Source organism: Salmo salar, chromosome ssa15, assembly GCF_905237065.1.
Source record: "Salmo salar chromosome ssa15, Ssal_v3.1, whole genome shotgun sequence".
NCBI lineage: Eukaryota > Metazoa > Chordata > Actinopteri > Salmoniformes > Salmonidae > Salmo > Salmo salar.
Window position 1 is genome coordinate 68,185,515 of NC_059456.1, and position 26,714 is coordinate 68,212,228.

Here is a 26,714-nt window from a genome sequence, read left to right on the forward strand (position 1 = left end):
GCTTATTTACTGGTTCTAACCAACAGTGCAAAAAAGGTATTAGGTGAACAATAGGTAAGTAAAGAAATAAAAACAACAGTAAAAAGACAGTGAAAAATAACAGTAGCGAGGCTATATACAGTAGCGATGCTATAACAGTAGCGAGGCTATATACAGTAGCGATGCTATAACAGTAGCGAGGCTATATACAGTAGCGATGCTATAACAGTAGCGAGGCTATATACAGTAGCGATGCTATAACAGTAGCGAGGCTATATACAGTAACGATGCTATAACAGTAGCGAGGCTATATACAGTAGCGATGCTATAACAGTAGCGAGGCTATATACAGGCACCGGTTAGTCGGGCTGATTGAGGTTGTATGTACATGAATGTATAGTTAAAGTGACTATGCATGTATGATAAAAAGAGAGTAGCAGCAGCGTAAAACAGGGGTTGGCGGGTAGTGGGTGGTGGGACACAATGCAGATAGCCCGGTTAGCCAATGTGCGGGAGCACTGGTTGGTCGAGCCAATTGAGGTAGTATGTATATGAATGTATAGTTAAAGTGACTATGCATATATGATAAACAGAGAGTAGCAGCAGCGTAAAAGAGGGGTTGGGGGGGCACACAATGCAAATAGTCCAGTTAGCCATTTGATTACCTGTTCAGGAGTCTTATGGCTTGGGGGTAAAAACTGTTGAGAAGCCTTTTTGTCCTAGACTTGGCACTCCGGTACCGCTTGCCATGCGGTAGTAGAGAGACCAGTCTATGACTGGGGTGGCTGGGGTCTTTGACAATTTTTAGGGCCTTCCTCTGACACCGCCTGGTATAGAGGTCCTGGATGGCAGGCAGCTTAGCCCCAGTGATGTACTGGGCCGTACGCACTACCCTCTGTTGTGCCTTGCGGTCGGAAGCCGAGCAGTTGCCGTACCAGGCAGTGATGCAACCAGTCAGGATGCTCTCAATGTTGCAGCTGTAGAACCTTTTGAGGATCTGAGGACCCATGCCAAATCTTTTCAGTCTCCTGAGGGGGAATAGGCTTTGTCGTGCCCTCTTCACGACTGTCTTGGTGTGTTTGGACCGTTCTAGTTTGTTGGTGAATAGGGAGCAAGAACAGGGGAGAGTGCCTAATGAGGTGTACATTACAAGGCCTTTCTCCCTGTGACCACCCAGAGACCCGAAGCCTTGTTGGGCTGTGAGACGAGAGGCTCCCGGGAAATGCTGGAGCCTGAGTGTGGATAAACATCTGATCTCATCATCAGATCATATCCCATTATCTGTAGTGTCCAGTAATGTCAAGTTATTATTATAATTAGTTGTGTAATAAAAAATTGTTTTGATTGTGAATGGAATTAGTTCACAGCAACCAATTGGAGAGAGTTGATTTCCAATTGCTATTTTGTTTGAGGTGTTATAAAACCACAGATTGAGGAAATTCGAAAATCCGTGGACCTCACCAACCACAGATGAATAGGGCAAATAATAGACAGAGAGGGTGTGAAAAGAAAGAAAGGGAGAGAAGAGAGTGTGAACGACAGAGGTAGTTAATGGAGGAGTGTAGAAGGAGAGGCTAAACAGGTCACCTGGAGATGAAGCCCCGAGCTGTGTGTGCTTTAGGGAAGTAACGGTCGCTATGGAGAGGCAGTGGTCGCTATGGTAACCCGGCGAGTGCGGGTCAGCGGCTACAGGAATGTGTTTGCACACAGAGGGGGATAATGAGAGGAGGACCCCACTGGTACAGTTGGAGAGGGTTGTGAATGTCTGCACCTCTGTGGGGTGGAGGTTGGGGGGGTGACAACTGCCACACCGCTGGTGCCATCCCACACTGAAGGGAGGGGGGGAGCAGGGTGAAGCAGGTTCACAGGGTGAACCCTGAAAATGATATTCCTGTGTGTGTGTGTGTGTGTGTGTGTGTGTGTGTGTGTGTGTGTGTGTGTGTGTGTGTGTGTGTGTGTGTGTGTGTGTGTACTCCCCATTCAGTTCACTTACTGTGCCCCTGATGCTTGGTCCAAATAGCAGGATGTCAGCATCACCTCCCATTGACAGTTCATCTTCCCTCCTACCAGAAACGCAGACAGACAGACAGACACACACACACACACACACACACACACACACACACACACACACACACACACACACACACACACCGACTCGTTCCTGCTTCCCAGACCACTGAACAGACACGCTCACTCAAGCACAAAATGTGAAGTTCAAGCAAGAACATTTAGTCACTTTCCCCACTGCATTTCCATCGCATTCAGAGTCAAGCATGATTCAGATGGTTAAACTTACACACACACACACACACACCCCTGCCCTCACACACACACACACCCCCGCCCTCACACACAAACACACACACCCCTGCCCTCACACACAAACACACACACCCCTGCCCTCACACACACACAAACACACACACCCCCGCCCTCACACACAAACACAAACACACATTTGTCATAGATCATCAAATCTATGTCCACAGACCCTCTAGTCCTAACACGTATAGAAAACCAGTGACCTTGTATCCCTGTTCCCGTCTCTGACCCCCTTACAATGGCCTTATGAACCTCCGATAGGCCTCCTGACCCACCCACTGAGATGAAATGAGCTGTAGCTCTCCACCCTGGCCCATAGAACAGCCCCTGGACCTGACCTTGACCCCAACTGCCTCCCTTTGACCTTTTGACATGGTTCAGTTCAAAGGTCGCTGCTGGGACTCTCTGTATGATCCCTACCATGAATGTCCCCTAATTTTCCAATTAGGAATGTCCCTTATCAATCATGGGAGCCATACAGAACGTATCCGTAAAGCTTTGAATGCTTGTTGTGGTATGCAGGTGGTGAAAAGCATTTGTACACGGGGCATCATGTGGGTACTTTCACATATTTTCCAGTGAGAGAAACAGAAGCCACCGCATTCGCAGGGCAGTGATAATTGATGTCTGTCTATGTCCACGTACCATCTCTACATCTCAGCTCCGACTGCCCCACTTTCAACAACGCTGTCAGCTTCAGAAGCTGGCAGTCACACTGTCAGACAGGACCTGGTAACACAGACGTCCGTGCCAGAACTCGGAGTCCCAGTCCAGGAACTGAGGCCAGGGAAAGAGGCCAGCTATCCACTTTAGGCATGGACGCTGTTTTTGAGAGACTCTCAAGATTGTTTTTGTCACACTGGTTGAAGAGGCTACGTTCAATCTTGTTTTGAATCAATTCACGTTCACCTGTTTGTGATGAGAAAAGTCATATTCTGAAAGCATTCAAACAGGCAAAATTGTGTCAAATCCCTTAGACGTCGAGCACATATGCCCTGCTTTATGACCTGCTCTAGATTTTAACAGCCCGATATGTCAGCGCTGTACTTTGCCCTCCATCTTTAAAAGTTTGGTGATGCTACTTGTTGGAATGAGACAGGATGTGGAATACTATTCTTAGAATCATCCACCGTGTACAGTAGCTACAGCGCTGTGCCCACTGCCTATACGCTGTACTGTATGCCTGTCATGGCTGCTCTCTTTCGCAGATGTGTAGGCCGCCCGCACTCCCTCCCTCCCTCCACTCTGTCTCTGCGCCCCCCGCCAGCTCCCCTTTAAGACACCGTTCCGCAGCTTGCTGCACTTAAAGAGCTGAACTGTCTGCTAGTAGAGCAGTGAAATGGAAAAATTTAATCGCATTAAAAGATAAACCTTGTCTTTTCATTTGTAAATTCCTGGGACACGCTTTCCCCCTTCCCTTCCTTGCTCTGACACGGCTGGTGCACTTAGAAACACACCATCCCCTTACCCCGACTCCTTCCATCCCCCCTGCTCCTCCACCCAAGAGCAGAGGATCCAGGTTCTCCCTCCCCCCGCCTCTCCTTCAGCTCCATCCTGCGCCTCTAATTCCATTTATCCTTTTTGAAATAAGACAGAGATCAAAGCAGACTGACCTGGCTTGGCTTGTCTCTGCCCCTCCCCACCTCTTCCTGCTCTCCCTCCATCCAGAGCAGCATTGTCCCGGTCCATGTGTCACCCTCTCTCTCTCTTTGTGAGACCCTTTTCCGGTTTCGTGCCATGTCCAACCACCCCCGTTGTCCTCTGGTTCCCGAACAGGCCCAACCTCCCTGACAGTGCCCCTCTTCACCCTCACCACCTTCTGGACCATGAACCTCCTCCCCTCCCTACACCAACCTCCACTCCACCCACTCCTGCTTCCATGGGGATGAGCCACCTGAAGAGTGCTGAGGATTAGCGGTCCAGTTCAAAGACTTGAGGAGTTTTGTGTGGGGGAAGAGCTTTGGGCAGGAGGGGGTGGGGGGTAGGGTGTGTGAGGTGTTCTGTCTCTGGGCATCAGGGAGACTGCCTGCAGCTGTGGCCCAAAGCCCAGTTCTTCTGAGGGGCTGTCCGGTCTGCCAACTCCAATCAGCTCCAGAGCACGGAAGGCCCCCACCACCGGCTAGCAGGTCACAGGCCAAGCAGCCCGACCTTGGCTGACATACCCCGGCTCCACAGTCCTCCATGCCTCACTGGGCATGTGCACCTAGCAAGCACTCTCAGTGGGACTGATCTGTGGGAAAAACAGTGCAGTAGGCATTGCTCCCGAAACATTGATCACAGGAGGGCGTTCACAGTTAGCCTGGCTGACGCGATCCACTTGACTCATATCGGTCTGGTCTGGTCTGGACAGGAGCCTGTTGTAAAATGGAGTATTCGCAAAGAAATTGTGCAAGCGTTTTGATTGGTTGTCTCAACATTTTTTTCCCTCTGAGACCTCTCGTTGTTCTGACAGTTGTACTGGAAGGGGGCTGTGAGTGTCTGTCCATGTGGGTGTTTGAGTGAGAAAGGCACAGAGGAGAACCAACAGGATATAAAGCACAGCCCCCTTCATTATGGACAGCATGCAAACAACATCAAGGAGCCTTTCCAGACTGTGAAGTTAGGAGGACTTAGGTATCCGCCAGGTTAATTCACAGTTGGGCATTGACTTTGACCTAATACTATTTCATGGACTTCTTTCCCTTTATCATTTAAAGGATTGGAAACTGTTTTCACTTATCAGGCCTCTACTGTGGTCACGGGAAATTGGGAGGTAGCCGCAATATATCTTCAATAGCATAATTTAGTGGGGAAATGAATTGTTTCCCTCAAATTGTACAATCTCACAGAGCTCCCAGTGTCAATGTCCATGGGTCCACGTTTGTTACTATTAAAAGTGGGATTTTCAAACACACTGAACTTCTAGGAGCTATAATAGTGTTCAAACTATTGTTATTTTGTTATTTTCTTCCATTTGGTTTACATTCCTACAAGATGGAGTCATGTAGAACACGGCACAATAGAGTTAACTTGAAAACTATTCTCCTCTTAGGGGGGTGTATACACAGGGAGCTCAGTGGTAGCGTGGCCACAAGAGGGGGCCGTCACAGCATCACAGAGAGCATGGCTGAGAAGATTTGACCAACGAATATTATCACCTCAACTTTCTGCTGTTTACATGTGATTCTGTGCTCGTTTTGATGTTTGAATTGGTCTTTGGGGACAATAATACATGTAAATGGAATTGAATCTCAACGTGAGTAAAACACACACTACTTGAGAGGAGCACAGTGTCTTTACTCACGCTTTACTCGATGGATTCAACCCGCAGCAAGCTTCGTCAGTTGAAGTAAAACCAACACCTAAACCAACCACCAACCTGACTGTCACGTCCTGACCCTAGTAAGATGTCATTTTCTATAGTAGAGTAGGGCAGGGCGTGACAGGGGGTGTTTTGGGTTGTTCTATGTTTTCTATTTCTATGTTTAAGTTCTAGTTTTTCTATTTCTATGTTGGGATTGTTTGGGGTTTATCTCTAATTGGAGGCAGCTGATCCTCATTGCCTCTGATTAGAGATCATATTTAAGTAGGGGTTTTCCTCATTGTTGTTTGTGGGTTATTGTCTTTTGAGTAGTGTGTTGTCCTCGCTGCGGCACGGGTTGTTGTTTTGTGGTTTCAAGTAATTTAAGTGTATTGCATTTCAGTTTAATAAATATGTGGAACTACGAACATGCTGCATTTTGGCCCGCTAATTCAAACAGCCGTGACACTGACCTACCCCAACCGGCAAACCACCAACCCAAGGTTGCTGGAGCTGTAACCGTGAACAGAAATGTACAAACGCTCGTCTCACAGGATATGTTCTACAACATATATATATCCTATGAAACAATGTAAAAGGGGTCCTAATCTCCTATTATATCTGCCTAACCATCACCTTATACAACTATAGAAGCATGGCCTCCTACTGTGTGTCATCCTGAAGGCGTGGCACCACCACCTGACCTGCTACCTGCCACCACCCGAGTCGATTACCAGTGCCTTGTCCTAAAATCATCTGCCACACCACCAGTTGTGGAAAAAGTACCCAATTGTCATACTTGAGTAAAACAAAGCTAAGATGTCTCATCTGTGTGAATTGGACCATTTTCCTGTCCTGCTAAGCATTCAAAATGTAACGAGTACTTTTGGGTGTCAGGGAAAATGTTTCGAGTAACAAGTACATGATTTTCCAAAGGAGCGTAGTAAAGTAAAAGTTGTCAAAATATAAATATTACAGTAAAGTACAGACACCCCCCAAAAAAACAATTTAAGAAGGACTTGAAAGTATTTTTACTTAAGTATTTTACGCCACTGGCCACTACCACCACCTGTCATATAGGTCACCCACCCCAGCTGATCTGTTTCCATGGTGACGGGCCTCAGAGTACAGGATTCACCTCAGATCCCTCTCCCTCATAATCTCAGGTCTCTCAACCGGCCAGGAATATCTTATCTGCCAATCCGCACTTGGACGAATGGACACACGCAAATAGATACACCCACAGACAGACAAACTCAATCGTAGCCATTACAGTTTTTTTGCAATCACTTTGGTGTAATTTTGACAAATATGTGGTCAATTTTAACTCAAAACAATCATCTCAAAAGTAATGTGAGCATTTCATTGTGAAAAGCAATTACTTTCTATGAACGTGTATTGCAATGTGAAACATGTATTTTACAGATGAAACACTGATTTCGAGATGAAAAATGACTATGTGTGTTGTACTTAGTCAACTGAAAATGTGTTTAGAGTTTTGAAACAACAGCCTTTTTGGATGATCTGTTGTGAGTTTTGAACTAAGCGTTGTGAAAATGTACCACCATACTTGTGAAAATTGCACCAAAGCGACTGAAAGAACTCAATTGAGATTCCATGCTGATGTTCAAGCCCAAATAGACCAATGAAATTGTGGAACAGACTAAGGAACAATCGATACTGGTGAAGACTGCTGCTGCTCCAGTTCCAACTGTTCTGCCTGCAGCTATGGAACCCTGACCTGTTCACCGGACGTGCTACCTGTCCCAGACCTGTTGTTCCAGACCTGCTGAAACCCTGACCTATTCACCGGACGTGCTACCTGTCCCAGACCTGCTGTTTTCAACTCTCTAGAGACAGCAGGAGCGGTAGAGATACTCTCAAAGATCGACTATGAAAAAGCCAACTGACACTTACTCTTGAGTTGCTGACTTTTTACACCCTCGACAACTACTATGATTATTATTATTTGACAATGCTGGTCATTTATGAACATTTGAACATCTAGGCCATGTGCTGTTATAATCTCCACCCGGCACAGCCAGAAGAGGACTGGCCACCCCTCATAGCCTGGTTCCTCTCTAGGTTTCTTCCTAGGTTTTGGCCTTTCTAGGGAGTTTTTCCTAGCCACCGTGCTTCTACACCTGCATTGCTTGCTGTTTGGGGTTTTAGGCTGGGTTTCTGTACAGCACTTTGTGATATCAGCTGATGTAAGAAGGGCTATATAAATACATTTGATTTGATTTGATTTGATTTGAAGAGCATAGAGAAAGGAGGAAAGATAAGGGAAATGGAAAAATACAAAACGTAACTAACTATATATCAGTAGAGAAGGAGAGAGAGATGTGAACTGCTCCGTCCGTGCAAATAGGAAAGCGTTGGGGCAGTCCTCCCGTTGGATTATGGGATTACGGTCAGGATGGGCGGTCATGCGAGTGTTGTGGCCGGCACTGACCCTGCTTACAGCCAGATTACCCTGGTGAAGGTGAAGTTGCTTCAACCTGCCTCCTGTCACCTACTCTGGCTCTCCCTCCTTTCCCTGCCTCACACTGGCTCTTTCTCCGGCTGGATGGCTGTCTACCGCGGGTCTCCCCCCTACAGTTCACCACACCACCTGTCGGCCTATGTCTCCCTGGTCAGACACTAACCTGACTGACTCCCTGACTTCCTCCTGCTGCCAGAACAGTACATGCCTTGGGGTTGAAGCTTCCTGGGCCATTAGGACACCTGTCTGTGGAGAAGCCTACCTGGATACTACATACGGAGACACCAGACGCATCTTCTCCTCGACCACCTCGAAGACCCTGGGAGCGGTTGACGTCCTGATAGTTCTGACCAGCGCTGCTCCCCCAGTCCGGCAGAGCTTCGCTAGCTAGCTAGCATCAGGTGAATCCAGGAAGTGTCCGTCTGTCCGGACCAGCAAATCAGAGGTGAGTGACCTTCTGACTGGCAGCCTAAGACCGTTGACCTTCTGTCAGACAGTGCAGCCAGGGAGCCTAGGCCAACTCTGACGCCACTAGCTCCATCATTCCTATGGAGTTGTAATGGAGATGTAGTGGTATGGTGTCTCTACGTGGGACTTCTGCTCTTACTGTGATATACATAGCTTAGTAACACTTAAAGGCTGGACGTATCATGCACTTTACAATGTCTTTTAGCCTTTCAGATAAATTCTGGGAAGGATGAGACATTGGCTCATTCCGTAAACGTGTATTTTTCAATGATCCACGTCCTCTCCCACATTGAAGTTTCACAGAAAGAGCAGGATATGTTTTTGCTGCAACATAAGGCATCCCGAATCAATGTATATTTTGCCAAGTTTAGAGGGGGATTCCTAAGTGTCTAAGTTTGGCACTGTAGTACTCCAGTCCTTTTTTCAAGGCAGGGAGTGACTTGGATTAGAGTGAATTGAATGTGTCAAAATAACAGGTACCTTATTTTTTGACCACATAGCTGGGACAAATGTACACACTGAGTGTACAAAACATTAGGAACTTCTGTCTGTAGCGTCCGAACCGTTTGGGCTACAAACTAATATGTCCCCAGTATGGAAAGACGAGATGCTACACACCCACCAGTGTCACAGGACTCGTCTGAAGGTAACTGGTGCCGGTTTTAAAAAATGAATGGAAGTATGGAGGTCGTTTTGTGCCAACAAAAAAAAGATGGGTTAAATATGTGTCCAAAAAACTAAAAACATTTCCTTAGCTTACTTATATCTCCTAGTTATAGGAAAGACACTTCAAAACCTTATCCCCCCCTCAAAGGCTTAGACTTTTAGAGGTTAACCCGTCTCCTCCCCTTCATCTACACTGATTGAAGTGGGTTTAACACGTGTCATCAATAAGGGATCCTAGCTTCCACCTGGATTCACCTGGTCAGTCTATGTCATGGAAAGAGCAGGTGTTCCTAATGTCCTGTACACTTAGTGTATATATGAAAGTACAGCCCAATGGGTTCTTATCCATGATATTGGATAACTGATTTTCTAAAACCATGGTCGTTAATCCGTTTTACACAGAATCCTACATGTTCACATGCTTTGTGGTGTCCCCTCCCCTTCACACCTGATCAGTAAAACAAACAAAAGCAGATTACTGTTAAAGGATTAGAGCTTTACCCCCAAAAAAGGACACATTTACAATTTTACGGTACTACGGATTTACTGTTTTTCACAGGGCTGTAACGATTGGGATCAATAATCATAGTGTAGTGTTGATTCTTCTTGTTGTTTCTGGCATGGCTCCCTCTGCTATACTACAGAGTAATTACTGAGAATCATTACAGAGCTAGCAGCGTCTTACAGATCCTCCTGGCCAACACGGGCGGCACTAATGAATCCAATTAACTCTTGTTAATGACCTTTTTGAGGCATCCTGTTCCTCTAGTCTAGTCTCCTCTAATGGCGATGCCACTGACGCACACTCACACACACCTCATTCACCCAATCAATCATCTCTTCTTTTGTTGTTTTAGGCCTACTCTTGGAAGGCCAAATAAGTTTGCAAAAGAATCACACGAGTCAATGAGAATGTCTTGCGGCGACATGGGGCTGACTAGGGATTTGTATTTGTATTTATTACGGAGTAGCTGCTGCCTTGCTCTTCCTGGGGTCCAGCTAAATTAAGGCCGTTTATACCATTTTAAAAACATTACAAAACATTCACAGATTTCACAACACACTGTGTGCCCTCAAGCCCCTACTCCACCACTACCACATATCTACAGTACTAAATCCATGTGTATAGTGTGTATGTTATCCTGTGTGTGTATGCATGTCTGTGCCTATGTTTGTGTTACTTCACAGTCCCTGCTGCTCAATAAGTGGCATTTTTATCTATTTTTTACATCTAATTTTACTGCTTGCATCAGTTACATGATGTGGATTAGAGTTCCATGTAGTCATGGCTCTACATAGTACTATGTGCCTCCCAAAGTCTGTTCTGGACTTGGGGACTGTGAAGAGACCTCTGGCGGGATGTCTTGTGGAGTATGCATGGGAGTCCGAGCTGTTCGCCAGTAGTTCAAACAGACAGCTTGGTGATTTCAACAAGACAATACCTCTCACAAATACAAGTAGTGATGAAGTTAATCTCTGTGTACATCCAAGGGCCAGCCGTGCTGCCCTTGTGCAGCCTGGCAATATGATTCGTTTGTTGACTTGCGATTCATTTTTATTGTTGGCAATGATTCAGTCACAGGTATACAATGTTATAATGTGATAACAGGTATACAATGTTATAATGTGATAACAGGTATGCAATGTTACAATGTGATAATAGGTATACAATGTTATAATGTGAAAACAGGTATGCAATGTTACAATGTGATAATAGGTATACAATGTTATGTGATAACAGGTATGCAATGTTATAATGTGATAACAGATATGCAATGTTATAATGTGAAAACAGGTATACAATGTTATAAAGTGATAACAGGTATACAATGTTATAATGTGAAAACAGGTATACAATGTTATAAAGTGATAACAGGTATACAATGTTATAAAGTGATAACAGGTATACAATGTTATAAAGTGATAACAGGTATACAATGTTATAAAGTGATAACAGGTATACAATGTTATAATGTGATAACAGGTATACAATGTTATAATGTGATAACAGGTATACAATGTTATAACGTGATAACAGGTATACAATGTTATAATGTGATAACAGGTATACAATGTTATAAAGTGATAACAGGTATACAATGTTATAATGTGATAACAGGTATACAATGTTATAATGTGATAACAGGTATACAATGTTATAACGTGATAACAGGTATGCAATATTAATGTTGGCACGTAGACAGCTGAGGGTGCCGTGTTGTGTTCCCAGGGCTATGGTTGGTTGTGAGGGCCTGGAGGCGTGGTGATACACAGAGGCAGCAGGCAGCTCCATGGCGTGGACTGAGCTGGAGCTCCGGGCAGGGCTCAGAGCTGGGCCACACAGGGCCCTACTAACACTCCTCCTCATGGGATTGATGTTCCTTACCTCCCCCTGCCTTGGTGGTCCCCCACAGCTGGCACGCACCCCTCTGTCACCAGGGCAGCCTTTTCTAGTACTATGGGGAATCCCCAACAAGGCGTGTTCTGGACGACCTGACCCTGGAGCCTTTGGGATGGAGAGAGAGGGCCGCGTGTCCATGTTTTATGAGGACACTCTGGGGAAGTACCCCTATTACACTAGCCAGGACCAGCCGGTGAACGGAGGCCTTCCCCAACACACCAGACTGGATGGACACCTCCAGAAGACAGGGGAGGACCTGGAGGCAGCGCTACCATCCATAGGCTACCAGGGCCTGGGGGTACTGCGTTGGGGCCAGTGGTCCCCGCAGTGGGGAAGGAACCGTGAGAAACAGGGCATCTACCTGGAGGGCTCCAGGGCTCTGCTGAGAACCTTCTTCCCTGACTGGACCACGGAGGAGGTGGAGAAGTGGTCTCAGGTAAGATCCTCATCCATGGCAGTTTAGATTAATAGGAGAAATAGATGTAACAAATGTTATTCAACGCCACAGTTGTCTCATAATGATGATGTCATCCCGTTCCCCAGGTGGACTTTGAGGCAGCGTCCCAGTCCATCCTCATGGAGACGCTGTGGGAGGTGAGGAGACTCCGACCCAAGGCTCTGTGGGGCGTGACCCCGTACCCCAACTGTTACAACTCCGGCCCCGCCCAGTCGCTGTCCAATTACACGGGTCGCTGTCCCGCCGCAGAGATGGCATTGAACGACGAGCTGCTGTGGCTCTGGAAATGCTGCTCTGCGCTCTACCCCGCCCTCACACTAGAGAAGCTGCAGGGTGGGACCTCAGGGGCCAGACTGTACACATCCAATCAGATCCGAGAGGCACTGAGAGTGGCAAGCTTGGCCGGGACCGCCTACGACCTTCCTGTGTTCCCATTGGTCAGGAGTGTCTATACATCGACCAATACTTTTCTATCTGAGGTGAGAGATAGTGTTGGGTGGAAGTAGATGTTCCATGTTTTTGAAAGTGGTTTCTCTTTGTCTGTTGGTTCTGTAACCAGTGTATAACTGGGTGATGTTCCATTAGGTGGACCTGGTCAACACCATTGGTGAGAGTGCTGCCATGGGGGCAGCAGGGGTTGTCCTCTGGGAGAAAGATCAAGGTGTCTTCTCTACAAGGACTCAGGTACAGTACACATCTCTTCAATGTTCCATACATGCATTGTCAGTCAGACAACTGTAACTGGGTCTGAGGTCTGTGAATGAAAACATTTCACCTCTGTCTGCCCCCAGAAAGCCTGCTCAGAGCTGGCCACGTTTGTGCGTGAGGTCCTGGGCCTGTACACCGTCAACGTGACCACAGCCGCCCGCCTGTGCGGCGTCTCCCTGTGCCAGGGGCGTGGCCGCTGCGTGCGCCGCAAACCCGAGAGCTCCGCCTACCTGCACTTGCCGCCCTCCAACTTCGTGATGACGCAGGGGAAGGTGGAGGGGGTGCAGACCACAGGCCAGCTGGACCCTGGCAACCTGGAGGCATGGAAGAGGGACTTCCAGTGCCAGTGGTATGAGTCCCTGGAGGGGGCAGCCGCCGACGAGGAGCTCCCCAAGGACAGGGCACAGGGAGCCCTTCCCCCCACACTGAATCCCCCCTTGTCGAGTGAGCTGAACCAAGAGACCAGGCCCACCCTCGCTCTGTCAGACCACAGCGGACCATCACTCACGGCATCTCTCCTCCCTCTAGTGCTGGTATTAGCCACAGCTCTAAGCCTGAACACAGACTTATGCCTGAACCTCTGACCAACCTGCTGAATGATCAGGTCGGGGCTCAGGGGGCTTAAGACACTGTCGTACCAGTGTAGAAGAAATGTTTGTGTGACAGAAACTCTTGAGAGGTGTTTCTATTTCGAACAAAGAAATGTCGTGAACAGAGACTACTATTATATTATGGAGACTGTGGACGTTTTTATTGTCGATACAACTAAGAACGTGAACTAGATCAAACAAAAAATCTTCTATTCATAGGATTCGTGGTTAACATTGTCGTCATTTCTCGTCAACAGCTGTGTGTATTCAGTTCCTAACATTGCAGTACTGGATGTTCCTTTTTACCACTCATTTTTGTTTATCGCCACACTTTTCCCCCCTTTTTGTTCTTCACGCTACTCAGCTCTACTGCTTACATGGCCATGTTGTGACGGGCTTGTAATATGGTTCACAACTTGGTATCCTCGAACGATGTAAACACATTCTACATGCTACTGCAGTCATATCAACTGGAATGACTTCACCATTCAACATTACCTTTGTATTCTTACGCCTCATGCTATTGCGTTTACAATAAAATCATACCTCTATAAAAATGTACTCATATTTTCTATAAAATGTTGTTGATGCAGTCTAGATGTCCTGTATCAGTCTAGATGTCCTGTATCAGTCTAGATGTCCTGTATCAGTCTAGATATCCTGTATCAGTCTAGATGTCCTGCATCAGTCTAGATGTCCTGTATCAGTCTAGATATCCTGTATCAGTCTAGATGTCCTGTATTAATATAGATACCCTGTCCTGTATCAGTCTAGATATCCTGTATCAGTCTAGATATCCTGTCCTGTATCAGCCTAGATGTCGTGTATCAGTCTAGATGTCTTGTATCAGTCCAGATGTCCTGTATCAGTCTAGATGTCCTGTATCAGTATAGATATCCTGTATCAGTATAGATATCCTGTCCTGTATCAGTCTAGATATCCTGTATCAGTCTAGATATCCTGTCCTGTATCAGCCTAGATGTCCTGTACCAGTCTAGATGTCCTGTATCAGTATAGACACCCTGTACTGTATCAGTCTAGATATTCTGTCCTGTATCACCCGAGATGTCCTGTATCAGTCTAGATATCCTGTCCTGCATCAGCCTAGATGTCCTGTATCAGTCTAGATGTCCTGTATCAGTCTAGATGTCCTGTATCAGCCTAGATGTCCTGTATCAGTCTAGATGTCCTGTCCTGTATCAGTCTAGATGTCCTGTCCTGTATCAGTCTAGATGTCCTGTCCTGTATCAGTCTAGATGTCCTGTCCTGCATCAGCCTAGATGTCCTGTCCTGCATCAGCCTAGATGTCCTGTCCTGCATCAGCCTAGATGTCCTGTATTAGTCTAGATGTCCTGTATTAGTCTAGATGTCCTGTATTAGTCTAGATGTCCTGTCCTGTATCAGTCTAGATGTCCTGTCCTGTATCAGTCTAGATGTCCTGTCCTGTATCAGTCTAGATGTCCTGTCCTGTATCAGTCTAGATGTCCTGTCCTGTATCAGTCTAGATGTCCTGTCCTGCATCAGTCTAGATGTCCTGTCCTGCATCAGCCTAGATGTCCTGTCCTGCATCAGCCTAGATGTCCTGTCCTGCATCAGCCTAGATGTCCTGTCCTGCATCAGCCTAGATGTCCTGTATCAGTCTAGATGTCCTGCATCAGTCTAGATGTCCTGCATCAGTCTAGATGTCCTGTATCAGTCTAGATGTCCTGTATCAGTCTAGATGTCCTGTATCAGTCTAGATGTCCTGTATCAGTCTAGATGTCCTGTATCAGTCTAGATGTCCTGTATCAGTCTAGATGTCCTGTATCAGTCTAGATGTCCTGTATCTATACACTCATGTCATCAAAACCACATCCAGGAACAAAACAGACAGCTAGTCTTTGCAGCTCATGTAAATTTATTGTGTTATTCTTCTGAAAATATACACTCAGGACGAAGGGTAGCTCAATTATTTCTTTGTTACAGAAAGAGATATGTACAGAGGTGCTTTTGATTGTACAGAGATAAAGAGCAGTTAGAGAGGAGGCCATCTCCCTCCCCAGTGAAACATCCGCCCCTCCCAAAGTCTATAGTCCCACAGCCCATCCCTCCTTTTCAGTGGCTTCGGAAAGTATTCAGACCCCATTACTTTTTCCACATTTTGTTGTCTTAATCTAAAATGAATTACATAAATCCAAATCCTCAGCAATCTACACACAATATCCCATAATGACAAAACAGAAATACCTAATTTACATAAGTATTCAGACCCTTTTCTATGAGACTCGAAATTGAGCTCAGGTGCATCCTGTTTTCATTGATCATCCTTGAGATGTTTCTTTAACTTGATTGGTTTCCACCTGTGGTAAATTCAATTGATTGGACATGATTTGGAAAGGCATATACATGTCTATATAAGGTCCCACAGTTGACAGTGTATGTCAGAGCAAAAACCAAGCCATGAGTTTGAAGGAATTGTCCGTAGAGCTCCGAGACAGGATTGTGTCGAGGCACAGATCTGGGGAAGGGTACCAAAACATTTCTGCAGCAAAGAAGATCCCGCAAGAACACAGTGGCCTCCATCAATCTTAAATGGAAGAATTTTGGAACCACCAAGACTCCTCGTAGAGCTGGCCGCCCGGCCAAACTGAGCAATCAGAGAGAAAGGCCTTGGTCAGAGACGTGACCAAGAACCTAATGGCCACTGACAGAGCTCTAGAGTTCCTCTGTGGCACTCCACAGAGGAACTCTGCAGCACTCCACCAATCAGGCCTTTATGGTAGTGGCCAGACGAAAGCCTCTCCTCAGTAAAACACACATGACAGGTCTGATGAAACCAAGACTGAACTCTTTGGCCTGAATGCCAAGCGTCACGCCTGGAGGAAACCTGGCACCATCCCTACGGTGAAGCATGGTGGCGGCAGCATTATGCTATGGGGATGTTTTTCAGCGGCAGGGACTGGTTGACTAGTCAGGATTCAGGCAAAGATGAACGGAGCAAAGGACAGAGTGATCCTTGATGAAAACCTGCTCCAGAGCGCTCAGAACCTCACACTGGGGCGAAGGGTCACCTTCCAACAGGACAACGACCCTAAGCACACAGCCAAAACAATACATGAGTGGCTTCCGGACATTTCTCAATGTCCTTGAGTGGCCCAGCCAGAGCCCGGACTTGAACCCGATCGTACATCTCTGCAGAGACCTGATAACAGCTGTGCAGCGACGCTCCCCATCCAACCTGACAGAGCTTGAGAGGATCTGAAGAGAAGAATGGGAGGAACTCCCCAAATACAGGTGTGCCAAGCTTGTAGCGTCATACCCAAGAAGACTCGATGCTGTAATCGCTGCAAAAGGTGCTTCAATTTTATTTTTAAATTAGCAGAAAATTCTAAAAACCTGTTTTTGCTTTGTCATTATGGGGTATTGTGTGTAGATTGATGAGGGGGAAAAAATATTTCATCAATTCTAGAATAAGGCTGTAACGTAACAAAATGTGGGAAAAGTCAAGGGGTCTGAATACTTTCCGAAGGCACTGAATATCCAGTGTGAGGGTGCTGCCTTCTCGTCTAGGTGGGGCTTCTGCAGATCTGATGACATCTGGTAGCATTCAAGTCCTTCATGGTACAAGCCAGTAACGGCACGCTACATGTAACAGCTGTCCACAACCTCTCACCATGGCAAGCACTATTTAGGCAAAATAGATATGTTCGATATTAAGACAGGACTACCTACTTAGTACCTACCTACCAACCTGTGAAATGACAGAGGGTACCACAGTCTCCTAAAGCGCAACATTATCTCGGGATCGGAGAGGAGAGCTCCGCAGGGAATGGTTGGTTGGTAACAGGTAACAGGTTCGGTTGGTAACAGGTATGTAACATGACATTTATACGACATATGTACCCCCACACCCTCTCCTGTGTCTCGTCTCACTAGTTTAAGCAACCTGCCTAAGAAGTGACTAACATCTAAACCATCTCATCTGTTCCTAAATCTCACTCTCCATGAGAAAGAGAGAGCGCCCCCGTGTGGGCGGCAGCAGTTAGTACAATCTGAACCACGTGGGTCGGACGGTAATAAGAGAAGCATCAAGCGCTCCGTTTCCTTCAAGTTCTGTCAGGGGGAGGGGCTCCTAGCCGAGCGAGCATTTCCGGGGTGGGGGGAGGGGTTTGAAGCATGACGTCTACATGGGGAGGGGTGAGGTGAGGGGGAGGAGCGGATCATCCATGAAGCTAGCATGATTAGTAGCAGTGATTCCAGGAGGGCGGTATGGACGGAGGGGGGTCGTTAGGTTAGAAAGAGGATTTCTCGGGGAGGGGTTTCCAGGTAAGAGTCCAGGGGGGGAGAGGGGCTACTTGCAGATGGCCTCCAGGGCATCCAGGGTACGCTTAATGTCCCGGATCTGGGCGGCCAGAGTGTGGATGGGCTGCATAGAGCGGTCCAGCTCCTCACAACGCGCCATCAGTGTGTACATTCCCTATGAACACACACACACACACACACACTACAATCAGGACATTATACTCATGACAAGAAGCATCTGTGACTGTCGATCAGTATTCACTGCTCATCCTTCCATTCATGTCTGGCCAAGCTATCTGTTCTCTCACCTTTATGCTCATGTCCACAGACTCCCCCAGGCTGTCCACAGAGTCTCTATAGGTCTGGATGTAGCCCACACTCAGCGCTGTCATCTGGACACACACAGATAGAGACATACAGGATATGGCAGACACTAATTCTGGGCAACTTACAATTAGAGCATTACTAAAAGGTGTGAATGAATAAATTAATGACATTTTATTTGCGTGTCAAAATTGCCAGCTGGCAACCCATCAATTGCGGGATTATTTGACACACAAACAAACATTACATTGATTCACAGAGATAATTCTTCAGACGTTGTGGGCACCGCATAAAGAATGAAGAATTAATCATTAGATAATAGTAGACAGGGTTATCCAAGCAATAAATAACCCTAGAGCAGTACAATTGTAATACAGAAATAAATACAGAAACATTTGTGTGTGTGTGTGTGTGGTGTGAAGAAACTTAGCTCACGTACGTTCTGGATGGTTCCGTTGAGGCTGCGCATCATTAGCTCCACGCTGTGGGCGACTTCCTGCGTGTGTCTCTGCAGGTCCGCCAAGACAGCAGGGTCGATGGGAGGGATGTCAGCCGGCCGCCGCGACGACGACTCACGACCTCTGCTGCTGATGGAACCCGAGCAGTCCGCTGGACACAGAAAGAAAAGAAACATGCACACAGACAGAAAATGACGTTAACCGACAGTCTGCAAACCAAATCATCCTCCCTCATCCAAACCGCCTTCCTGCGGGTGCTAATCTAATCACGAGAGGGGAAGGGTGGATTTATTCGATTTGGAACTCGGCCTTCAACTGCAACTTCAAAACATTGACGTATCACTGAAATAACACCAGAAAAGGCATTTCACGGATTAGCATTTCACTGATCACCAGGGTCGTATTCAGGCCCACTGTTAGCGAAACGTTTTTCAACAGAAAAGTCTTACTAGACAAGTCCAGATGGTCTTCCTGTTTCAGTCCTTGTTTAAAAAAAAATCTGTTTGGTACCTAATGAATACGACCCTGGTGACTAATTAGCCAATCCCCCATCCCGGGCCCCGCGGTCCCCCGGTGTTGGTACTCACAGTCGCAGTCACAGTCCAGGCTGGGCTTTGAGCTCATCTTGATCTTCTGCTCCAGGTTGCGGCAGATGAAGTGGGTCAGGTCCCCGTCGTGGCTGACTGTTCCCTCCAGCTCCAGGGCAGAGGAGATGGTGGCCCTGCGGCCCTCTGGCTGGCCCCCCCGACCCCCACCGATGCATGCATGGCTGATCTCGTCCAGGCTCTTGCTGTCCTGCATGCCCCGGACAATGCGCTCCCGCTCTGGGACGTTCCGCACGCGCACCTGGGCCATGACGTGGGGCGGACAAGGGCTGCTGCCTGACGACTCCCCCCCCTCAGCTGGGACAGAGCTGGGAGCTGCTGCCGAGGGCTCCTCTGTAAGCTGACAGGAAGTGGCAGTCTTACACATATAGCAATCCTCAAGATCCTCCGGACATATGAATATGCTGCACTGCTCAATGGATTCAAAATACACTTTGCTGATAACTACTTTATCGAGGGAAAATGTACTTGCTACGATTGTGATATGTCTCATCCAACTATCATAAGATGAATGCAGTAATTGTAAGTCGCCCTGGCTGGCTTCTCCGTTTTTCGGCAGGGCAGAGCAGCTACGTCTGGTAAGACGAGGGGCGCGGGGGGGGGGGGTTGTCTATTTGTCAATAACTGCTGGTGTGCGATATCTAATATTAAACAAGTTTTGAGTTATTGCTCGCCTGAGGTAGAATACCTCATGATAAGCTGTAGACCACACTATCTATATTATTCGTAGCAGTCTATTTACTACCACAAACTGATGATGGCACTAAGACCGCACTCAACAAGCTGTAAAAAGGACATAAGCAAACAAGAAAATGCTCCATTTGGCAAATCTGACCATAACTCTATCCTCCTGATTCCTGCTTACAAGCAAAAACTAAAGCAGGAAGTACCAGTGACTCAATACAGAAGTGGTCAGATGACACGGATGCTACAGGACTGTTTCGCTTGCGCAGACTGGAATATGTTCCCGGGATTCGTCCAATGGCATTGAGTATACCACCTCAGTCATCAGCTTCATCAATAAGTGAATCGACAACGTTGTCCCCACAGTGACCGTACATTTCCCAACCAGAAGCCATGAATTACAGGCAACATCCACACCGAGCTAAAGGCTAGAGGAGTGGGACACTAATCTGGACGCTTATAAGAAATCCCACTATGCCCTCAGACGATCTATCCAAAAGGCAAAGTGTCAATAAAAGACTAAAATTGAATCCTACTACACCAGCTCTGATGCTCGTCGGATGTGGCAGGGCTTGAAAACTATTTTGGACTACAAAAGGGAAACCCACCCGCAAGCTGGATGCCCAGTGACTGCCTAAACCCACCTGGACAAAAGGAACACCTATGTGAGAATGTGTTCATTGACTACAGCTCAGCATTCAACATCATAGTGCCCACAAAGCTAAGGACCCTGGGACTAAACACCTCCCTCTGCAACTGGATCCTGGATTTTGACGGGCCAGTAAGGGAAGGCAACAACACATCTGCCGCGGCTGATCCTCAACACTGGGGCCCCTCAGAGGTGCGTGCTTAGTCCCCTCCTGTACTCCCTATTCCCACGACTGCATGGCCAAGCACGACTCCAACACCATCATTAAGTTGGCTGACGACAACAGTGATAGGCCTGATCACAGACAAGGATGAGACAGCCTATAGGGAGGAGGTCAGAGACCTGGTAGTGTGGTGACAGGACAACAACCTCTCTCTCAATGTGAGCAAGACAAAGGAGCTGATCGTGGACTATAGGAAAAGGACGGCCATACAGGCCCCCATTAACATCAACAAGATTGAAGTGGAGCGGGTCGAGAGTTTCAAGTTCCTTGGTATGCGCATCACCAACAAACTATTGTGGTCCAAACACACCAAACACAGTTGTGAAGCGGGCACGACAACACCTTTTCCCCCTCAGGTCCCCAGATCCTCAAAAAGTTCTACAGCTGCACTATCGAGAGCATCCTGACCGGATGCATTACCGCCTGGTCCGGCAACTGCTAGGCATCCGACCGTAAGGCACTACAGAAGGTAGTGCGTACAGCCCAGTACATGACTGGGGCCAAGCTTCCTGACATCCAGGACCTATATACTAGGCGGTGTCAGAGGAAGGCCCAAAAAATTGTCAAAGACTCCAGCCACCCTAGTCATACTGTTCTCTCTGCTATCACACGGCAAGCGGTACTGGAGAGCCAAATCTCCTTAACAGCTTCTACCCCCAAGCCATAAGACTGCTCAACAACTAAACTAATCAAATGGCCACCCAGACAAATGGCCACCCAGACAAAAGGCCACCCAGACAAAAGGCCACCCTTTTTGTTTTTACACTGCTGCTACTCGCTGTTTTTTATAAACTGTGCAAAAAAAGAAACACCCTCTCACTGTCAACTGTGTTTATTTTCAGCAAACTTAACCTGTTAGGGCTAGGGGGCAGTATTGACACGGCTGGATAAAAAACGTACCCGATTTAATCTGGTTACTACTCCTGCCCAGTAACTAGAATATGCATATAATTATTGGCTTTGGATAGAAAACACTCCAAAGTTTCTAAAACTGTTTGAATGGTGTCTGTGAGTATAACAGAACTCAAATGGTAGGTCAAAACCTGAGAAGATTCTGTACAGGAAGTACCCTGTCTGACCATTTCTTCGCCTTCTTTGCCATCTCTATCCATTACAAAGGATCTCTGCTGTTACGTGACACTTCCTACGGCTGCCATAGGCTCTCAGAAGGCGGCAAAAAGCTGAATCGTGGCTTTGCAGGCTCTGGCTGAAAAAAAAGTAGCTCGTTTGGGTAGTGGCTGGTTACAGTACTGTGAGACTCAGGCTCGTGCCCGCGTCGACCGAAAGCTTTGTTTTCTTTCCTCTGTTTACCTAAACGGAGATTCCCGGTCGGAATATTATCGCTTTTTTACGAGAAAAATGGCATAAAAATTGATTTTAAACAGCGGTTGACATGCTTCGAAGTACGGTAATGGAATATTTAGATTTTTTTTGTCACGAATTGCGCCATGCTCGTAACCCTGATTTACCATTTCGGATAGTGTCTGGAATGCACGAAGAAAACGCCGCTATTTGGATATAACGATGGATTATTTTGGACCAAACCAACATTTGTTATTGAAGTAGCAGTCCTGGGAGTGCATTCTGACGAAGACAACAAAGGTAATCAAACTTTTGTAATAGTAAATCTGACTTTGGTCAGGGCTAAACTTGGTCGATGTCTAAATGGCTAGCCGTGATGGCTGGGCTATCTACTGAGAATATTGCAAAATGTGCTTTCACCGAAAAGCTATTTTAAAATCGGACACCTCGATTGCACAAAGGAGTTCTGTATCTATAATTCTTAAAATAATTGTTATGTTTTTTGTGAACGTTTATCGTGAGTAATTTAGTAAATTGTTAGTAAATTCCCCGGAAGTTTGCGGGGGGTATGCTAGTTCTGAACGTCACATGCTAATGTAAAAAGCTGGTTTTTGATATAAATATGAACTTGATTGAACAAAACATGCATGTATTGTATAACATAATGTCCTAGGGTTGTCATCTGATGAAGATCATCAAAGGTTAGTGCTGCATTTAGCGGTGGTTTGGGTTTATGTGACATTATATGCTAGCTTGAAAAATGGGTGTCTGATTATTTCTGGCTGGGTACTCTGCTGACATAATCTAATGTTTTGCTTTCGTTGTAAAGCCTTTTTGAAATCGGACAGTGTGGTTAGATTAACGAGAGTCTTGTCTTTAAATAGCTGTAAAATAGTCATATGTTTGAGAAATTGAAGTAATAGCATTTCTAAGGTATTTGAAAATCGCGCCACGGGATTCAACTGGCTGTTGCGTAGGTGGGACGAATTCGTCCCGCCTAGCCCAGAGAGGTTAACATGTGTAAATATTTGAATGAACATTACAAGATTCAACAACCGAGACAAACTGAACAAGTTCCACAAATATGTGACAAACAGAAATTGAATAATGTGTCCCTGAACAAAGGGGGGGGGGGGTTAAAATCAAAAGTAACAGTCAGTATCTGGTGTGGCCACCAGCTGCATTAAGTACTGCAGTGCATCTCCTCCTCATGGACTGCACCAGATTTGCCAGTTCTTGCTGTGAGATGTTACCCCACTCTTCCACCAAAGCACTTGCAAGTTCCCAGACATTTCTGGGGGGGGGAATGGCTCTCGCCCTCACCCTCTGATCCAAAAGGTCCCAGACGTGCTCAATGGGATTGAGATCTGGGCTCTTCGCTGGCCATGGCAGAACACTGACATTCCTATCTTGCAGGAAATCACGCACAGAACAAGCAATATGGCTGGTGGCATTGTCATGCTGGAGGGTCATGTCAGGATGAGCCTGCAGGAAGGGTACCACATGAGGGAGGAGGATGTCTTCCCTGTAACGCACAGTGTTGAGATTGCCTGCAATGACAACAAGCTCAGTCCGATGATGCTGTGACACACCGCCCCAGACCATGACGGACCCTCCACCTCCAAATTGATCCCGCTCCAGAGTACAGGCCTCGGTGTAACGCTCATTCCTTCAACGATAAACACAAATCCAACCATCACCCCTGGTGAGACAAAACCACGACTCGTCAGTGAAGAGCACTTTTTGCCAGTCCTGTCTGGTCCAGCGACGGTGGGTTTGTGCCCATAGGTGACGTTGTTGCCAGTGATGTCTGGTGAGGACCTGCCTTACAACAGGCCTACAAGCCCTCAGTCCAGCCTCTCTCAGCCTATTGCGGAAAGTCTGAGCACTGATGGAGGGATTGTGCGTTCCTGGTGTAACTCGGGCAGTTGTTGTTGCCATCCTGTACCTGTCCCGCAGGTGTGATGTTCGGATGTACAGATCCTGTGCAGGTGTTGTTACACGGGGTCTGCCACAGCGAGGACGATCAGCTGTCCACCCAGTCTCCCTGTAGCGCTGTCTTAGACGTCTCACAGTACGGATATTGCAATTTATTGCCCGGGCCACATCTGCAGTCCTCATGCCTCCTTGCAGCATGCCGAAGGCACGTTCACACAGATGAGCAGGAACCCTGGGCATCTTTCTTCTGGTGTTTTTCAGAGTGAATAGAAAGGCCTTTAGTGTCCTAAGTTTTCATAACTGTGACCTTATTTGCCTACCGTCTGTAAGCTGTTAGTGTCTTAACGACCGTTCCACAGGTGCATGTTCATTCATCAAGCATGGGACACTGTGTTTAAACCCTTTACAATGAAGATCTGTGAAGTTATTTGGATTTTTACAAATTATCTTTGAAAGACAGGGTCCTGAAAAAGGGACGTTTCTTTTTTTGCTGAGTTTATATGGATAGTCACTCTACTAATTACCTCGACTAACCTGTACCCCCGCACATTGACTCTGTACCGGTAACCCCTGTATAAAGCCTCGTTATTGTTACATACATTTGTGTTACCTTTTTATTAATTCCATTTTTTTAACTTTAGTTTATTTAGTAAATATTTTATTCACTATTTCTTGAACTGCATTGTTGGTTAATGGCTTGTAAGTAAGCATTTCACGGTAAAGTCTACACCTGTTGTATTCGGCGCATGTGACAAATACAATTAGATGTGTATCTGCTAAATGACTCAAATGTAAATGTAATTAAGTACTATTCTTGAGTTGTCAGCTCTGGCACTTTAACATTAACAATTATGTACAGGAGCAGTAAGTATGGCAAACTCACCTCAGCTGAGACTTCAGCCTGTGTGTTTCCTGCATGCTGCTCCTCGCTCTCATTTTCACACTCCTCCTCTTCCACCTCCACCTCCTTTTCCTCCTCTGTTCCTGCAGCACAGCAGCTAGAAGGCTCTGTGTGCTTTGTCTCGGACTGCTTTTTGTCTGCGCTGTGAGTGTCCCCCTCTGGGGCTGTGTCTTTGGATGGAGTGCCTGTGTGCTGCCAGTCTCCAGACAGAGTCTCGTTTAGGGGCATACCTGTTTGGGAGGGTCCAGTGAGGGACATGTCTTTGGGGGGCTCGTGTGGGTCTGGCTCTGTGTCTGCTGTGCATGTGGCAGTGGGGAAGGAGGGGTGGGCTGGGAACGCGTCGGTGTGTTGCTGTGTGTCTGAATCGGACGTGGAGTTGTGAGAAGTGTCTATGGGGTTTTGTCCATCGCATGCGCTCTCCCCATCCACAGAGTTCTCAGTCTCATCAAGGGATCCCTGCCCAGGACAGGGCACCCTACCCCCAAACTTCAGGAGCTGTGCAGGGGTATTAGGGGCGTGGGTGTACGGGCCATTCACATTACAGGATCCAGGGGAGCCTGGTGTATCCACCCCATTGGCTGCTTCCGGCACATCTGTGCCAATCACAGGGAAGAGGCTCATCCCTCCACCTGCTGCATAAAATACATGTCAGATAACAACTGACACACTCTTCTCCCTATGCATACAACTGGGTCTGACTCTACAAATCATTGCACATCAACTTGCTCACCCTGGGCTCCAGTTGTTCTTTGTTAGTGGGGTTTGCGTCCTTTTTACTTTTAAGGAGGGTTGGGAGAAAGACTAGAATTTTGGGTGATATGTTTTCTATTCATGTCTTGTACCTGGTTGGATAGCACATCTCTTGCTGGTAATCTAGCCAGTTTACAAGCATACATCGATAGACCCACCAACTTAAACTGTCACCAATACAACTTTGCAGCTCAATGCAATCCAACAAGCACAAGAAAACAAAATGATCAAAGGTCGAGTGACTGTACAATACGCGACATAAGAATATCTTTAACCACCAACAGCGCCTGTGTTTATACGACGTAAGTTAGCTAGTTACAGTAGCTGGCTATCAGTGTGACTAGTTACACCTAAATAGGAGCAGGAAACAGTAAAACTATTATCAGTTAGTACCATCTGACTAACGATGTATAAATAATAAATAATGGTCCCAACATCTAGCAAGCAAGTTGACATATTGCTGTCATTATCAGACATAAGCTTGCAATCAGTCACATGACGTTAGCTCGCAGGCTAGCTAGCTGTCGATGCTAGCAAGCGGGCCTCTGATAGCCAGCTACTGAATTTTAACTTGTTTTAAGTTCCCTTTTTATTCCGTGTCAAGAGTAACCACCTGGCAATGAGTGACAAGACTTATTTCGATTTCTTACTTTCAGGAAAGTAAAATATTTGCCCGTTTTTAACATAACCAAATAAATTAACACTTACCACTGTAGTTCTTTCCTGGAGATGTAAGTCAAGCAGGAAACTGGGTCGAGTCCGCTCTGTAAATACTTCCACACAACTTGTAGTAGAAAACGCAATAGTTCCGCATAATGATGGATAAAATTATATGCATAACTCTTCATAGTAAATGTCTCACATGATGATAATATGCAGTACTAAGATGTTATGTTTCATAACTATAATTTAAACCAATAATAATTGTAATTACTAAAGAATTTCAGAATGAAGTTGTATTTAATTGAATGCAATCAAGCAGAGTAAATCATGCCTCTGTACTTAAAGACAGATCGAACATTACTGGGGAGGGGTTGTGTGTTTTGCTTTGGGAGGGTTGTGTGCTTTGCTTTGGGAGGGTTGTGTGCTTTGCTTTGGGAGGGTTGTGTGTTTTGCTTTGGGAGGGTTGTGTGTTTTGCTTTGGGAGGGTTGTGTGTTTTGCTTTGGGAGGGATGTGTGCTTTGCTTTGGGAGGGTTGTGTGTTTTGCTTTGGGAGGGTTGTGTGCTTTGCTTTGGGAGG

General features: G+C 46.5%; 2 protein-coding genes across 3 annotated transcripts; one reads left to right on the forward strand and one right to left on the reverse strand.

The window, feature by feature from the left end:
* Nucleotides 1-7,852: 7,852 nt before the first annotated feature.
* On the forward strand, nt 7,853-13,909 carry si:dkey-72l14.3 (Glyco_hydro_56 domain-containing protein). 2 transcript variants are annotated; one of them, XM_014146312.2, is made up of 5 exons: nt 7,853-8,514; nt 11,434-12,040; nt 12,148-12,540; nt 12,647-12,745; nt 12,853-13,909. In XM_014146312.2, exons 2-5 carry the CDS (start codon nt 11,495-11,497, stop codon nt 13,351-13,353), a joined length of 1,539 nt encoding a protein of 512 aa, XP_014001787.1. In that variant the 5' UTR covers nt 7,853-8,514; nt 11,434-11,494; the 3' UTR covers nt 13,354-13,909. The 2 variants fall into 2 exon arrangements, with proteins under 2 accessions (XP_014001787.1, XP_014001788.1); XM_014146313.2 differs by lacking the exon at nt 7,853-8,514 and having other exon boundaries at nt 10,930-12,040.
* Nucleotides 13,910-16,907: 2,998 nt separating this feature from the next.
* On the reverse strand, nt 16,908-26,264 carry borcs6 (BLOC-1 related complex subunit 6). Its single transcript, XM_014146311.2, has 6 exons — nt 26,183-26,264; nt 24,707-25,356; nt 19,010-19,367; nt 18,404-18,573; nt 17,949-18,032; nt 16,908-17,815 (listed from the first exon to the last, which is right to left on the reverse strand). The coding sequence occupies exons 2-6, from the start codon at nt 25,343-25,345 to the stop codon at nt 17,690-17,692; spliced, it is 1,377 nt and encodes a 458-aa protein (XP_014001786.1). The 5' UTR covers nt 25,346-25,356; nt 26,183-26,264; the 3' UTR covers nt 16,908-17,689.
* Nucleotides 26,265-26,714: the final 450 nt, after the last annotated feature.

What these genes read in the sequence shown, in the direction of transcription:
- si:dkey-72l14.3 (XM_014146312.2), top strand. Translation starts at nt 11,495, where the DNA reads ATGGCGTGGACTGAGCTGGAGCTCCGGGCAGGGCTCAGAGCTGGGCCA. An exon ending in CCAATACTTTTCTATCTGAG is followed by an intron (nt 12,541 to 12,646) that starts GTGAGAGATAGT and finishes ATGTTCCATTAG; the next exon opens with GTGGACCTGGTCAACACCAT. An exon ending in TCTTCTCTACAAGGACTCAG is followed by an intron (nt 12,746 to 12,852) that starts GTACAGTACACA and finishes GTCTGCCCCCAG; the next exon opens with AAAGCCTGCTCAGAGCTGGC.
- borcs6 (XM_014146311.2), bottom strand. Translation starts at nt 25,345, where the DNA reads ATGAGCCTCTTCCCTGTGATTGGCACAGATGTGCCGGAAGCAGCCAAT. An exon ending in AGGCTGAAGTCTCAGCTGAG is followed by an intron (nt 19,368 to 24,706) that starts GTGAGTTTGCCA and finishes ACTTCCTGTCAG; the next exon opens with CTTACAGAGGAGCCCTCGGC. An exon ending in TCAACGGAACCATCCAGAAC is followed by an intron (nt 18,033 to 18,403) that starts GTACGTGAGCTA and finishes GTGTGTGTCCAG; the next exon opens with ATGACAGCGCTGAGTGTGGG.